At 36.0% G+C, this 17,858-nt stretch overlaps 1 protein-coding gene across 54 annotated transcripts in view; it reads right to left on the bottom strand.

Moving 5' to 3' along the window:
* STAU2 (staufen double-stranded RNA binding protein 2) overlaps positions 1-17,858 on the bottom strand; it is a 319,371-nt gene that overhangs the window by 170,215 nt on the left and 131,298 nt on the right. For all 54 annotated transcript variants that reach the window (NM_001444571.1, NM_001444575.1, XM_085020656.1 and 51 more), the window contains 1 exon segment: positions 5,425-5,485. In NM_001444571.1, coding sequence (NP_001431500.1) covers positions 5,425-5,485 — 61 coding nt within the window.

The raw sequence follows: 17,858 nt of genomic DNA, 5'->3' as shown, positions 1-17,858 counted from the left end.
TGAAAAAACAAAACAAATGAACAAATATAAAAAAACAAGAGTTACAGGTACAGAGAACAAATAGGAGGTTGCTAGAGAGGGTGGGGGGAGGAAAGAAATAAGTGAGGGAGATTAAGAGATACGAACTTCCAAAATAAAAATGAACTTGCAAAATAAATGTGTCACCAGTATGAAATGTGTGGTGACATAGTAACCAGACTTAATGTGGTGATCATTTTGAAATTTATAGACATACTGAATGACGACATTGTACAACAGGAACTAACAGTGTTGTTTGTAGTCTACTGTACTTCAAAAACGAATAAACCCAGAAAAAGAAAAAGAGATCTGTGGTTACTAGATTTGTGGTTACACGGGTGCGGGTGAGGTTGGGGGAGGGGGAATTGGATGAAGGCAGTCCAGAGGTACAAACTTTCAGTTATAAGGTAAAAAAGTACTAAGGATGTAATATATGACATGATAAATATAATTAACATTGCTGTACATTATATATGAAAGTTGTTACAAGAGTAAATACTAACTTCTCATCTCAGGAAAAAATACCTTTTTTCTATTTCTTTAATTTTTCATCTGTGAGATGCTGGATGTTCACTAAATTTATTGTGATAATCATTTTATGATGCATGTAAGTCAAATCATTAGGCTATATACCTTAAACTTCAACAGTACTTTATGTCAATTTTATCTTAATAAAACTGAAAGAAAAAATAAAATAGATTTCTCCAAGTTAGCTACACTCTAAGATTTCCAATATGGTATTTATGTCTAAATACATAATTAAGTTGAATCCCCTGGCTTTATATTTAAATCCTATTGGCTCCAACTAATTTAACTGTCTTGTTACAAAGTGGTTTCTGTTATAGGAGCCCCCAAATGGAACCGCCCAGGGAACTCTTCCAAAACACTTAAAGAAGCATTAATCTATTATCTTAAAAATATAGCCCCACCCACCCATGCCCCACCCTCTCCAAAATGCAGAGGTTCTAAACACAGTATACAGCATAGAGGAAGAAGCAAGCAGCCAATCTATCTAACATCATGTCACTGGGCTGGTTTAACCTCCTGATTTCAGGGTGCAGAGAGTTTAATAATACATGGATATAACACAAACTGACAAACTTTTGGTAAGTCAACTGCAATACAGAAAAGGTCAATTAGAATTCTTTTCCATCCCCAAAGTATTTGTCTTGGGTCATCTCTAATGAACCTAGAAGAGCCAGCATATTTCACAGAGGCTAAATAAAACTTTTTAAAAGGTTAACGGAAAAATATTTATGTGAAAATGCCTCCAAATAATCTTTTAGTGGGTGGATTCGGCACATACCAGTGAATACCTTTGAGCTTAGTCCAATTTGGAATTAAGCTTGAGTTTACCTTTAAGAAACAATGAACCTGCTTTTAAGTAAAACTCTGTATTAATAAGAAACATGGAATGTGAATACAAAAAAAAAAGATTTTATCAACTGAACTGTATCTAAATATTTTACAAAGTTTTCCATGAGCCGTCAGTAAGTCTTTAAAATTCATGATCTTTTAAAAAACTTGTTAGTCATTCATCTGTAAAAATTTAGCTTTTTATGTGTATGCCAAGCATAAAATTGCCCCATGCTAAATTTAACACAAACCTCACATTACAGAGTTATGTGTTCTTGCACCTCGACATGACTATGACAGTGATTCAAAGGGTGAAAATACACTTAGGATAGTCTATGTTCTGCAATTCAGTACAATGCAGAAAGCCTCAGAAGCATGCAAAAATTAGGTCCATGTTTTAAATCTGTAGGCAATCAAGCCAGGAACCAAGCTCTGCAATCACAGTCACTTGCAAAACCATTTAAACTCTTTTTTTTTTTTTTTTTTAGTTGTAACTGTTAGTCGTTTCTTCTGACTGTAATCTTTTAAAAAATATCTTCCACTTCAAAAATTAAATGCACATGTACATTAACTTTTCTTGTCTACTTAAAGTTAGGTGCTAGCTATATCAGGTTAAAGTTGTCTTCTTTCCCCTTTCCACTTCTGCATTCCCTTCTTTGAATTTTTATACAATATGGTTCCAAGTTAGTTTCATAATATTTATCCAAATAATGGTTGGCTAAAATTTTTTCTCTTCTTTTTTTATAGCCACATGCACAGCATATGGAAGTTCCCAGGACAGGGATCGAATCTGAGCCACTGCAACCTACACTGTGGCTGCGATGACACCAGATCCTTTAACCCACTGTGCCAGGCTGGGGGTTGAATCCTGCACCGCTGCAGCAGTCCAAGCCACTGTAGTCAGATTCTTAACCCACTGGGCCAAAGTAGGAACTCCAAAAATTTGTTCTTTTTAACTACAATTTGTGAAGTAGAGTTTAACCAGAAACACGATAGGGAAAAACTTCATGATGACATTCGTTTTCTTTACAAAGTAACATATTACCTTTTCATTTAATCATTTCACAAATGTGAGATAATTAAAGATACTCCCTCTCTTTTTTTTTTTTTTGTCTTTTTTGGTATTTCTTGGGCCGCTCCCGCGGCATATGGAGGTTCCCAGGCTAGGGGTCCAATCGGAGCTGTAGCCACTGGCCTATGCCAGAGGCACAGCAACACGGGATCCGAGCCGCGTCTGCAACCTGCACCACAGCTCACGGGAACGCCGGATCGTTAACCCACTGAGCAAGGGCAGGGACCGAACCCGCAACTTCATGGTTCCTAGTCTGATTCATTAACCACTGCGCCACGATGGGAACTCCTAAAGATACTCTCTTAACAGAGCGCACTGAGTGATAAGATGCAAGCTGAGTTGCTCAAGGTCAGACAATGCCAGTGAGGCAGGTAGCACCGGCATTCTCTTAAATTTCTGTCTTCCCCATGTGAGCCATCCTGAGAGACCCCTCCTCTAACCTCTGCCTACAGAACACAGGTATTCTCCATGGGACAGGAACCAATCAGGGCAGATTTCAAACTCAAGGAACAGGTAAAGTAAAAGAGAGTTTAACCTAAATGTCACCATAATATATGCATTTAAACTCTTTCCTTTTTTTTTTTTTTTTTTTTTTGCCTTTTCTAGACCCTCTCCAGCAGCATATGGAGGTTCCCAGGCTAGGGATCTAATCAGAGCTGTAGCCGCCTGCCTATGCCACAGCCACAGCAACAGCAACGTGGGTTCTGAGCTGCGTCTGCGACCTATACCACAGCTCACGGCAACAGTGGATCCTAACCCACTGATTGAGGTCAGGGATTGAACCCGCAACCTCATGACCTCATGGTTCCTAGTCGGATTCGTTAACCACTGAGCCACGACAAGAACTCCTAAACTACTTTTCAAGTAATTCATCACAGTGACCAACTTTTCCCTAATGTTGTATTGAAGTCGCCACGAGGCACCAACGGAGCTCTAGATCTGGGGAAGAGAAACAGTTACTTCTCAGAGCTGGGCGGCCCTCTTCGTCTTTGGTGACCTGCCACAGAGACCGCTTAGAATTCAGGGAAGAGCCAATCAGCTTTCTCACCTCCTCGGGCTGGGAAGGGGTGAAGATCATTCTTTCAAATTCTCAGTTTGAACTACTCTATGGACCAGAGGAGTCCTAAAATGTGAACAGCCCGGTTAAACTTTAAGGGGGCTTCAAATGGTTTCCTCTATTAGGTTTAAAGCAAATCTTTATGCATTCTTACACATTTCTGATCACTGAAACTCACTGGCCTCTTTATGATATTTCTTCTCATACACGCAAAGGAATTCAAATCCCTTAGCAAATTAAAAAAAAAAAATCAAGAGACATATAAAGATGAGGGCCAAAACATCACTGTTTAATGATGGAGTTTGTAGGTTCTCTACAATGGGCTTTCATGTTAAAACTGTCAAGTTAAAAACTATCTGACTGATGTGATAAATTCATTTGAGTAATAAAAAAAATGGAAAAAAAGATTTAAAGAAATGGAAACTAAAAAAAAAAAAAAAAAAAAAAAAACTATCTGACTTCCCTACTCAGATACATAATGTTTATGTTCCTAGAAAAAATATTTAGTGCCAAAAGTAACTATTCAGATATAAACCACATAGTATTTGGTCAGATGTACCTACATGCAAAAGACATCTGACAAGTAAAAAGTATAAGAATGGAATTTTTGGCAAGCCTATACAGAATTATATAATTTTTACATAAAAAGAGAGAGAGAGAGAAGGCATGGAAGGAAATTAACATTCATCATGTGCTTAGTAAGAAAGCAGTATTGTGCTAAGTACTTAACATAAAACTGAAATCAATTTAATGCTTGTTACATTCCTTTACCAAGTAATTATAATCCTATATACTGAAACATCGAAGGAATTAAAAGTAAACTCTCTATGAATCCTCAATTGATTCCATTTTTTCTTTGGGCAATGTACTAATAAGCCTATCTCATTCATCATCCTTATGTACATAGACAAAAGGCCTGGAGTTATATTACATTATTTAAATTATTGCCAGAAAACAATTCATGAATGCCATTACCTCACTGAAGTAGTCTTTCCAAGAGGCTAGTTTTCATGACACAAGAATTCAATTCTCATAAACATGCTTTTGATAAAATTTGTTACAACTTTCATTATACATTAAGAGATCGGCTGCTAATATCAAAGAATACTCTTTATTACAACAATTTATGTATTTAAGCTAATATAGCTTCCAGAGATTATAAGGAATAGAACAAGGATTAGAAATGACAGAGGTCTGACTTTCCTGGGGACTTCACTTAGACAGGGTCTTTAACTGTCTGGCTGTTCTGTTTTACTGATTTATATACAGTAAAATAATTACCTCAGTGAAAATATATGCTTTTTGGGAGAGGTGGGAAGGAAATTAATGAAAAATGCCTATGCTTCCAATGCATAACAGCTTGACAAAAAGAAATAACCTAAAGTGGATTTTTAAGTGTCTATAATACTATATTTGGAATAAAATAGTGAGCAATTTTATTCTTACATTTCTAATATTTTGATTAATGACTTTAAAACTCTAATGACTCAGCACAACTTGAAAATGTTTATTACAATGTTAAATGAAAACACATTGCAAACTCTCATCTCCATTTTAATTACATAAAAGTGGGTCTGTACCTAAAAAGGAGAACTGTGAAAACAGCTGATATTGGATTATAATGGGCTGGTAGACAACTGTTTTTCTTTTTTGATTCTTTTCTATGGTAATAATGCCATAATAAAAGCAACTTTAAAAAAAGAACGTGATCACTATGTGGAGAAAATATTAAGGATATGAGTACCATACCTGTGTCTTCTGTCACTTCCAGGAAAGCAAAACACCAAGAATTCCATGCATCTTTCATGACACTTAACATGGTACCTCAGGCCCAAAGAGACCCAGCAAATACCCACCAAGAGACAATTCACTGAACCACGGATGAACACTAAGTGCACTTAATATAAAAGTAGAAACTTACTGTTATTTGTTGGTTCAGGAAACCCAGCCTTCGGACCACTCCATCCTTTGTTTTCCCCTGTCTGAAAAATTAAATCAATGGTTTAAATCCAGGGAAAGAGACTTATTCAAAAAGAAAAAAATTAATCAATTAATCCAGGGCAAAGGCTATCATCTCATTCTCTCCAACTCTGATCCCAGGACCACAGACATAAGAATAACTAATATGAACAGTACCATCCATCCTTTTTCTACATTTAATCTGTTTCTTATGTCTCCTGACTTTATCTGTTTATTTAAATTTACAATTTAACTCATCAAGAAAGCCCCACATTTAGTATAGGTATTATATACAACACAGGCTCTATCAGGGTGGTTAAAAGTGAATAATTCTTTTTCAAACAGGAAACGCTAATAATCATCACAAATGCTAACATGACTAAAGAGCTTCTTTATCATTTCTGAGGTCAAATTAATGATAGAAACATTACTATATCTGCTCTGGCAAAGTCCTGACAATGGTCACCAAGTATTGTTTATGACATATACAAAAACTGAAACCTAACCTAACTTTAAGTAAAATTTGGAATATCCTTTAGCCAGATGATTTGATCAAGGTTTAGGGTAAAATACATTCTGAACTCAGATATTTTGAAGTAGTAAGGACTTTAATAAAATTAATAAATAACTTTAACTGTGATGTTCTCTTTTTGTGGAGCCAGAGTTACTGATAAAAAGTACTCCAGGGCAGAGGGAGAGGTACATTTCCTATTACAATCAGTATTTTATATTTACATTTCCTATTACAATCAGTATTTTATATGTCAAAGACTAAACGGATAAATTAAATCCACATAAAACATTCTATACACACTCTACATCTGTAATTAAGAGTGAAAAGTTGGAGAAGGAGGAAATGTTGGTACATGCAGATACACGCTGATGGGAAGGCCTGGGGAGACTTCCACTCACATGTCCTCTGGGAGGCACAAGACAAGTTCACAGAATGAGACAAGAGCTGATGGAGAAGAGTGTACACACTAAGGGGTAAGTCACTTCAGGGAAGGAAAGAGCTGGCTAATTAGAAGAATGCAGATTCTCGGGCACTGGAAGGCTTAGCTGAAGTAATAACACATTCAGCATTTCATTCCTCCATTTCTCTCCTTCTATTAACAAAAAAGTTTACTCAAGCCTGCTGATCTGCGATTTTTACCCCCAACACTCTAATAAAACTGCTTCTTGTAAGGCATCTGCTTAAACATTATAGAGTGAACACAAGGAATAATCTCTTCTCTCTCCCTAAACATGTCTAAATCAATTATCCAATAACCCATAAACTCTTCTTCCTCCCTCTGCCCCTACCCTTCCCTGAATATGAAAGGAGTTAATGCAAAAGACGTAAGTCAATCAAAGCGTGGAACCTAGAAAGCAAATAAGCAAGTTGTAACTAACTTAACAGATGTGAGTCGGCTGAAAAAAACGGCTGAAACCTCACGTGCTGAGTAAGAAGTCAACAAAGAGCTTACAATAAGTAAAGAGATTTGTGTCCCAGGACCCCAGAAAGCCTTGGGAATCAGAAGCACACCCAATGCTTCTAAAAATGAATCCTGGAAGAGGCTGAAAACAGAAAGATTGCTTGGAAGTCTCAAAATGCTCTGAAATTTCCAGGTCATCTGTTTGATCCCAAGGAGACAGATTTCCTTTAAGACAGAAAGGCTGAAAAAAAAGACTCTGGACACCAGGTACAGCTGAGGATGGGATGGATCTATACGCCACACTGAAAAAAAGGAGATGGAGTCCAAAGCTACATCCTGGAAGATAAGGTTTCCCCATTTCCTTCCTCACTGGACCTCAGAAGACAACAGCCTGGCTTCTGATCCACAAGAAATGGTGAAGACAGCACAGGGAACAGAATAAAACTTCCCAAAAAATGTTAAAAAAAAAGTTCTGAGAGAGAGGTTATAACTATTAAGCAAGAATAGGAGGTTACAAAAAAGGAATATTCTGAGAATGAGGAAGCGCTCTGGGAGATAAAAAAGACAATAGCCAAAGAAAAAACTTCAAAGAAGGACTGAAGATAAAACTGAAGAAATTGCCTAGAAAACAGATCAAGAAGAAAAAGAGACAGAAACAGAAAAGAAAGAAAGAATCAGAGGATCATATAATAGGTATTCCACAAAGAAACAACAGCAATAAAAATGAAAGACATTATCAAAGAAATAATATAGAAAATTTCCAACTCTTAAAGTACATACATTTCTGGAGTGAAACCCAAACACCCAATAGAATTTAACAAAGAATACACAAATCAAATCAATCACCCAAGACGTTTCAGATCTCCTGAGAAAGGAAGTTATTAGAAAAGCATCAAGAGGGAGAGGAAATATAAAATTTTCATAAATAGGCTTTAGAATCAGAGGGTTTGGGGATTTCAACAGTAATACTACGAGGTAGAAAACACTGGTGCAATTCCTTCCAAACTCTGTGAAAAAAATTTTCCAATTTAAAATTATATCTCAGAAAAAAATATTGCCGATTTAGAATTATACCTAAGAAAAATATCAATTAAGTGTGTGAGAAATGTAAAAATGTGTCAGACTTATAAGACCTCAAAAAAACTGACTCCCTCTGTATCCTCTATCAGGAAGCTACTAAAGCATGTACTCCAGCAACACAGGAAAACAAATAAAGAAAGAACAAGGGAAACTGTCCAGAAAACAGGCGACTCAACAAGGGGAAAAGGCAAAAGGAATTTTCAGGGAAATGCTAAAGAGAAGAACCAAAACAGTGAGTCTTCAGCAGATCTATCAAACAAACAATCCAAAGCAGAAGAGGAGACTAAGAGCTCCAAGAAAGAAACTAAAAAACTACACTATATGTTTACTTGGTAGACAGTTTGGGGATAAGTTAGAGAAACATAGAAAAGTATACATGTGGAGTATGTATAAGAGAGTTAAATAAATCCTCATTTTCCATAGCAGGAACTCAGATAATATCTAAAAAGAAAAAAATCAAGAAATCGCAGTACAAGCCACTGACAGTAGAAAATCACTGGACAACTGAAACAGGCAGTAAGTGGTTGCCTGTGGGAAAAAAGGAAGCAAAAATGGTCATGGCAGAGAAGGAGAGCATTTTTTTATTATAAATCTGGAATCCTTATACCATTAATCCTGAATAAACTTTGACTTCTTATACATATGAGTATTACTTTGACCAATATATAATAGTAAACATAAAAAAGAATGGAGTACATGTTAATCATATCTTGATGTAGCATAAACTCCAAAATAGAAGTGAACTCCCAACATGTAAGTGAAAAAAAAAAATCAAGATGCAAGGTCAGTATAGTTTTTAAAGGCAGAGAGAGTATTCACTCTTCCTTAGAATGTAGAAATGCAACTGTGAGACGGACCAGACAATGTAAAAAATTCTAACTTCTCTCAAACTCAACAGAAATCTGAGACTGTAAAGCAAACAAATGAAATGAATCCTAGAAAGTGATAAAATCCTCTAAGGAGAGGCCAGCATCTTAAAATGTTTCAACACTAACAGAGCAAAGAAGGAAGAGGTGAATGCCAAAAATGCAGGTAAGAAGAAAGCAGATGAAATGTTAATAAATTCTAGAAGACTATGTGTGGGTTAGTACAATAGTTTAGAAAAACTAGGAACTCCAGAGAGAAGGGCTTTTCCATGAGCCTTCTCATGGACAGCTAAAGGTACAGCAGGAAACCAGAGGGAGTCTCACTCAGTGGTGCAAGTATGGAGCAAGTGAATGTCATCACTGAGAGAAAAGCACAGAACTTTACACACTCATCTTGACTCTTCTCTCACACAAAGCAAATAGCTCAAATCATTGGAGAAAGGGAAGAAACAAATCCTATCTGCCTCTGGGGTAGAGGCAGGAAATTTTACTGCCCCAAAGTTTATACAAAGACTCACTATTCCTAGAAAAGGAGCAGAAACAAAAGCTACCTGCTCATAGGGGAAAAAGAGGTGGGGAGGGTAAAGACTCTGTTGAAAACAAGGCCCTGATAAAGCAGCTGTCTGAAAATGCTAGGAAAACTGCATCCAAGACAACCTCCATATCCAACATAAAGTTTGGCTAACATGGGTGGGGGGGTAGAAACATTAGGGAAAGCCCACCTCGGAGGCCCAGGTACCCAAAGTCTGTCTGAGAATAAAGCTGGACAAGAAAAGCTGGACAAGAAAATAAAAAACTATGCTCCCACACCAAACACAATCCCACAATCGAGTAATAGGAAATGGTAGTTGTTTACAAAGCATGGAGATACCTCTCATCTCATGGCACAGCAAATAAGGGGCTGCTGACACCTGAGGTTGGAACAGAGACACTGAGGAAAAACCCTCCCCAAACCTTACCCTACACAAAACACAGATAACAGCAAACCAATGCTAAAGGAATTTGAAGTTAATAGTGACTATGGTAATAACACAACCCAAAACGAGCTCAACTACTGACTAGATTGATACCACCCTCCATATTAACAGTCTGAGAGAAGAGACATGCTTATCTCTCAACATAATACTATTTAATTCAGCCTCTACTGTTTCTCAATACACAATGTCCAATATTGATACAAAAATTATGAGATATCCAAAGCCACAAAAGGAAATAAAACTGTCAAAGGATAAAGAAGTAAAAAAAAAAAAAAAAAAAGAACCCAGAGATGACCCTGAGGTTAAAACTCTACGAAATAAATTTTATAATATCTATAATAGGTTACAATATCTTTTTATTATACCTTTTAATAGGTTAAAAGATCTAATGAAAAGGCAGCAACATGCTTGGAGAATTTCAGTGGAAAAACAGAAACTACAGAACACAAGCAAATGGAAATCCTGCGGGGAAAACATTGGAGATGAAAATTAATATTGATGTTATTATTAATAGATGGATACAACTGAAGAAATAATCAGTAATTGTGTAGATAAATCAACAGAAATTACTCAAACTGAGACATAAAAAAAAAAAAAGGAGTGAAAAATAAAAAGGAACAGAAAATCCTGGATCTATAAGATAATACCAACGGTCTAACAAATGTGTAATTAGAAACTCCCAAGGAGAGAGAAGACAAGGAAGAAGAAATATTTGAAAGCATAATAGCTGAGAATTTGACAAAATAACTGAATGACAACAAATCACAGATCCAATACGTTTGTTCCTAAATAGGAAAACTACAAAAAAGAGAAGGAAGGAGGAGAAGAAAGGAAGGTGAAATGGAGAAACAGAACACAAAGGAGAGGGGAGAGGAAAGAAGAGAAGGAGCAAGAAAGGAAAGAATTAAATTGAGACACATTGGAGTCAAACTGCTAGGAACTAATGGAAAACAAAAGTTGCAAAGGCCTTCAGGGGGTGAAAAAAGCACAAGAGGAAAAATGAATTAAAAAATTAGGAATTCCTGTCGTGGCTCAGTGGTTAACAAATCCAACTAGGAACCACGAAGTTGTGGGTTCAATCCCTGGACTTCCTCAGTGGGTTGAGGATCCAGTGTTGCCATGGGCTGTGGTGTAGGTCACGGATGTGGTTTGGATCCTGTGTTGCTGTGGTTGTGGAATAGGTCACAGATGCAGCTAGGATCCCAAGTTGCTATGGCTCTGGTGTAGGCCGACAGCTACAGCTCTGATTAGACCCCTAGCCTGGGAATCTCCATGTGCCATGGGAGCAGCCCTAGAAAAGGCCAAAAAAAAATTACAGCAGACTTCACATTAAAAACTATGCAAGTCAGAAGACAATGGAACAAGATCTTTTAAAGTGCTGAAATAGAAAAACTCAGAATCCTATAGCCAGTCAAAAATAACTTAAAATGAAGGTGAAGCAATGATTTTATCAACAAACAAAAGCTGATGAAGTCACTGCCAAGAGATCTGCTGATACAAGTAGTTTTCTTTTTTAGGGCTGCACCTGCAGCATATGGAGGTTCCCAGGCCAGGCGCTGAATCAGAGGTGTAGCCGCTGGCCTACACCACAGCCACAGCAATGCCAGACCTAAGCTGTATCTGTGACCTACACCACAGCTCATGGCGATGCTGGATCCTTAATCCACTGAGAGAGGCCAGGGATTGAACCTGTGTCCTCACTGATACTGTGTCCTCAGCAGATTCGTTTTTGCTGAGCCACAATGGGACCTTCACAAGTAGTATTAAAGAAAGTTCTATAAGCAGGAGTATGATAACAGAAAGAAATTTGCATCTATATAAATAAAAGTAATGAAAATTGTAAAAAAAAAATGAGGCTAAAAAATATGACTTTTTCTGATTTTTAAACATTTAAAAAGTGACTGTATATAGCAAAATTAGTAAAAAAAAAATTGTGTGTTTTATACTATATAGAGATAAATAAAATGCATGACCACAATAGAAGGTCACAGAAACACAGAGTATAATTATATTAAGAGATTACAACTAGAACAAATTCAAAATTTTATATGGAACCATAAGACCGAGAATTGCCAAACTTTTCTCAGGGAGAAAAAAAAAAAAAAAAAAGCAAGGTGCATAACTCTCCCAGACTTCAGACAATATTACAAAGCTACAGTAATCAAGACAGTGTGGTACTAGTACAAAAACAGACATTCTGATCAAGGGAATGGAATAGATAGCCCAGAAACAAACTCAGATACCTATGGTCAATTAAGCTTTGACAAAGAGGCAAGAATATAAAATGGGAGAAAGACAGTCTCTTTAGCAAGTGCTGCCAGAAAAACTGGACAGCTGCAATCAATGAAACTAGAAGAGGTTACAGAGACACAGAAAAGTAGCATACGACTATATCAGAGGTCAAAGAGAAAAAAGTGAAGAACAAAGAGTAAATAGAATAAATAGAAACAATGAGTAAATGGAATAAATAGAAACAACTAGTAAGATGGTAGATTTAAATCCAACCATATCAATAGCTACAATAAGTACAAATGGTTTGATTACCCCCAACTAAAAGGCACAGATTGTCAATTATATTTTAAAAAGCAAGACTGAATTACATGCTTTCTAAAACAAAAATCTAAGCATAAAGACACAGATAAATTAACAGTGAAATAATGAGGGGGAAAAAATCCTGTGCAAACACTAATTTTAAAAAAAACTGGATTGACTATATTAATATCTGACAGAGAAGAATTCAGAACAGGCAATATTAACTAGGGATAAAAGAAAAATCACATAATAATAAAGTGGTCATCAAAAAGACATAACAACCCAAAATGTATATGTATATAACAGCATAGCTTGAAAGTACATAACACAAAACTGATAAAATTGAAAGTAGATGAACCCAAACTTGTTGGAGATATTAACACTTGATAAAAGAAGTAAAGAGAAAATCAGAAAACAAGACTTGAAAGAAGGAATTAAAGGAAAATTAGAACATATTTTGAATTGAATGAAAATAAAAACTCAACTGTTTGTCAAAATTTGTGGGACAGAGCTAAACCAGTGCTTAAAGGGAACTATATATCATTAAATTGTTATTTGAAAAGAAGAAAGTTAACAGAACCATAGTCTAAGTTTCTAGTTTACAAAACTAGAAAAAGAATAGAACATTAAACTAGAAAAAGAACAGAAAATAAAACCCAAAGTGAAGAAAAGATAAAGAGCAGAAATCAATAAAACAGAAAACAGAAAAATTGAGAAACAGAATCAATGAAACCACAACTTGGTTTTTTGAAAAAGGATAAAAATAATTAATAAATCCCTAGCCAGATTGATCAGGAGAAAAAAAAAAAGAAGAAGAAACAAATTACCAATATCAGAAATGAGACAGAAATATCACTACAGATGCAGTAGCCATTAAAAGAATTATAAGGGAATGTTATGAACAATTTTATACCATTAAATTCAACTTAAATGAAATGGACAAATTCCTTGAATGATTCAAACTACCAAAGCTCACTCAAGCAGAAGTAGATAATCTGAGCAGTCTTAGTCTATTTTTTTTTTAATTCAATTTATACCTAAGACCTTCTTACAGAAAAAAATCCTAAACCTAGATGGCTCCCCTGGTAAATTCTACCCAACAGTTAAGGAAGAAAGAATACCAGACTCTTTGAGACCATGAAAGAGGAGGAGATGCTTCCAAAACTCACTATATGAGGTCAGCATTATCGTGATAGTGACACTAAAACCAGAATTTCTATCTGAGATGATGGAAACTTTCTGGAAGTGCACAGGGGTGATGGTTGTGCAATACTGTAAATGTACTTAATACCACTGAAATGCACACCTGAAAACAGTCAAATGGTAATTTTTTTGTTAGGTATGTATATACCAGTATTCTTCACATTTCAAAAGTTTACTTTATGCCACTTTGCTTTTATGAAAGATCTCATTAATACCTGTCTTTGCAGACCAAAAGAAATCCAAAGAGGATTTTGCAAACCAAAAGAAACCCACAGAGATTTTCACTTTTACAAAATAAAAATAAAAATATCTTTCAGTGTTTATTTTGCAGCTAGCCATTACTGAGGCAGCACACAAGAGCAACAAGAGCAGCAACCATATTCAGCATCTGAGCATCCAAACACCATAGCTTTGAGTCTGAGGATCTGGCTTTATTTGGATTTATTTTGTATATCTGTTAGTAAGCTGTGTCCTAAAGTAACTGGTTCTTCATTTTACACTATTTTGGCTTACAAAAAGTTTCATACGAATATTTTACTTTCAGATAGTGGGAGAAACCTGTTTCAAATAAATTTTTTGTTTTTATTTATTTATTTAATGTTGTCTTTTTAGGACTACACCCAGGCATATGGAAGTTCCCAGGCTAGAGGTCGAATCGGAGTTGTGGCTGCCAGCCTATGCCACAGCCATGCCGGATCCGAACATCTGCGACCTACACCACAGTTCACAGCAACACCAGATCCTTAATTCACTGAGCGAGGCCAGGGATAGCGAACCCGTGTCCTCAAGGATACCAGTCGGGTTTGCTACTCCTGTTTCACATAAATTTTTTAAATCCATCAATAAAAAATTTGCTAGATCTGCAAACTACACAGAAAAAATCATATGAGTATTTCAACAGATGCAAAGAAAGCATGTGGCAAAATTCAACACTCAATGATAATTCAAGAAGGGGAAAAAACCCTCTCAACAAAGCAGGAATACAAGCAACTATCAACCTGATATAGAGCATCTAAAATCTACAAATATCATGGTATATAATTGTACAAGACTGACTTCCATTTCCTCATAGGATTGGAAACAAGGTTAAAATATTTGGTTTTCTTTTCTTTTCCTTTTCTTTCTTTGTGACAGCTTGATGGCTGCAACATCCTCTGTTTACTGATATGGCAGGCAATAATTTTTAGTTTTTCGGTATTTTTCTTTTTCTTTTTAGGGCCACACCTGCCCACACCCAGCTTATGGAAGCTCCCAGGCTAGAGGTCGAATCAAAGCTGCAGCTGCCGGCCTACACCACAGCCACACCAACAGTGGATCCAAGCCGTAACTACAACACTGGATCCTCAACCCACTAAGCAAGGCAGGGATTGAACCCACATCCTCATGGACACTATGTAGGGTTCTTAACCTGCTGAGCCACAATAGGAACTCTGAAATATATGGTTTTCTATTCAACAATCAATGACTTCTATTCAATACCATACAGGATGTTCTACTCAGGGCAATAAAGCAAGACAAAAAAAAAAATAAAAACATACAGATCAGAGAGTAAAAAATAAAACTACCTTCATTCATAGATGACACAATCATCACTGCAGAAAATTGCAAAATAATCTATAAAATAAGATACTCTAACTGATAACTCAGCTTAGCAAGGTCACAGGCTACAAGGTCAATATATTTTTAAAAAACTGCATTTCTATACACTAGAAAAGAAGAATTGGAAAATGAAATTTAAAACCAGTACCATTTACAGTATAAACATGAAACTCATAGATATAAACATAAAAATGTGCAAGATATTTCTATGAAAAAGTACAAAACATCACTAGGATGCATTTCTAAAAACCTGAATAAACACAGAGCTAGATCTTATTTATGGGGAAGACTCAATATTCTTAAAATACCAATTTATGTAAAACTGATCTAGGAGTTTCTGTTGTGGCTCAGCGGTAACAAACCCGACTGGGACCCATGAGGATGTATGTTCGATCTCTGGCCTCGCTCAGTGGGTTAAGGATCTGGCATTGCCATGAGCTGTGGTATAGGTTGCAGACTCCACTTGGATCCCGTGTTGCTGTGGCTGTGGTGTAGGCTGAAAATTAAATAATAAAAAACTGATCTATATATTTAACACAATCCCAAAGAAAAATCCCAACTGGATATTTCTGATATAAATTGATTCTAAAATTTATTAAGAAAGTCCATGATTTTTTCTGTGGAAAGCTTCATTTGTGCCATATATTAGATTTCAGATATAAGTGATATCATATGGTATTTGTCTTTCTCTTTCTGACTTACTTCACTCAGGATGAGAGTCTCTAGTTCCATCCATGTTGCTACAAATAGCATTATTTTGTTCTTTTTTATGGCTGAGTAGTATTCCATTGTGTATATATACCACATTTTCCTAATCCAATCATCTGTCAATGGACATTTGGGTTGTTTCCATGTCCTGGCTATTGTGAACAGTGCTACAATGAATATGCGGGTGCATGCGTCTTTTTTAAGGAAAGTTTTGTCTGGATATACGCCCAAGAGTGGGATTGCTGGATCATACGGTAGTTCTATGTATAGATTTCTAAGGTACCTCCATACTATTCTCCAAAGTGGTTGTACCAGCTTACATTCCCACCAACAGTGCAGGAGGGTTCCCTTTTCTCCGCACCCCCTCCAGCACTTGTTATTTGTGGATTTATTAATAACGGCCATTCTGACTGGTGTGAGGTGGTATCTCATGGTAGTTTTGATTTGCATTTCTCTACTAATCAGGGGAGTTGAGTATTTTTTTCATGTGCTTGTTGGCCATCTGTATATCTTAATGCAAAGACTCTAGATTAACCAAAATAATTTTTAAGAAGCGAAACAAAGATGGAGTTCTTTATCTGATTTCAAACCTTACCAAAAAAACTATATATACAGCTGACACTGAAGAACAGACATACAGATTAATGGAACAGAACAGAGAATCTAGAAAGAGACCCATACATGTGGTCAACTGATTTTCAACAAAGGTGCTAAGGAATTCAATGGAAAAAGTATTACTCTTTTAAACAAATGGTGCTTGAACAATTGGATAATCTATGCAAAAAAAGGGGAGAGAAGACAGGAAGGGAGGAGAGGAGAGTCTTTTACTAGATAAAGGACTAGCATCCAAAATACATAAAGAACTTTTATAACTCAATAATAAGAAAGCAAACTATCAATTTTAAAAGGCAAAAATTTTGAACAGATATTTCAAGGAAGAGATGTGAATGATCAATGATAAACTACTTGGCATTATTAATTATGGAAAATGCAATTAAAATCCCATGAGATGATGTCATATACCTACTGGTATGATCAAAGCTATTAAAACTGACCTACAAAGCACCGGAGAAGAGTGAAGTAATAGGAAATCTCAAGCATTGCTTGTGGAAATGCAAAATACTACAGCCTCTCTGAAAAACATCTTCACCTTCTTATAAAGTGACATGCGCCCTTTTTACAAGAATATGTACCTATAGGATATACTAGAGAATGTGTACAATTAAGACTTATACATGTATGTTTATAACCACTTTATTTATAATAGCCTCAAACTGGAAACAATCCAAAAGGTGGTGAAGAATAAAACAACAAACAATAAAAAAGAACAAATGAATGATAAATGCAGCAACATGGATGAATCTCAGCAATAAGAAGCCAGACACAGAGGGCTACATAATGTACGATTCAATTTATACAACATTATGGAAAAGATAGAGACAAATCAGATCAGCGCTTATGAGGGGCTAAGCAAAGCAGCCGTTTATTACAGACTGGCATTATGGAACCGTTTGGTGTAACAGAAGTGTTATAAATCTTAACTGTGATGGTAGTCAGTATGTTTATACTCTCTCTCTCTCTCTCTCTCTCTCTCTCTCTCTCTCTCTCACACACACACACACACACACACATCATGCAGTCACTGAACTGCAATTCAATATATCTGAATTTTTTAAGTGGGGATTTATTAGTGCATACACATAGAATATCTCTGTAAGGATATTTATTTTACTTTTATTTATCAAGTCCTTATATAAGATTCACTGTATTTCAGAAATTATTCTAAATGCTGTACAAATATTAACTCACGGGACAGGCCTTTAGGGAAAGAGACCACGAGACTGAGGCTCTCCGAGTCAAGTGAGACTAACACTTTTATCGCTGTTTACTCTTTTGTGCCATTTAAATTTTTGTAATCATGTACATATCTTGCTTATTTTTAAGCCAATTAAGAAAAAACTGCTTTTACAGGTTTGTTTTTTTTAGATTGGTTTTCCAAATTCTCCAAAGATGATC

Source organism: Sus scrofa, chromosome 4, assembly GCF_054392235.1.
Source record: "Sus scrofa isolate SSC_HxYL_T2T_F1_AM1 chromosome 4, Sscrofa_HxYL_maternal_Yorkshire_Landrace_v2.0, whole genome shotgun sequence".
NCBI classification, from domain to species: Eukaryota; Metazoa; Chordata; class Mammalia; order Artiodactyla; family Suidae; genus Sus; species Sus scrofa.
The sequence above is the reverse complement of the archived record's forward strand: the minus strand, read 5'-3'. Positions and strand labels throughout refer to the sequence as shown.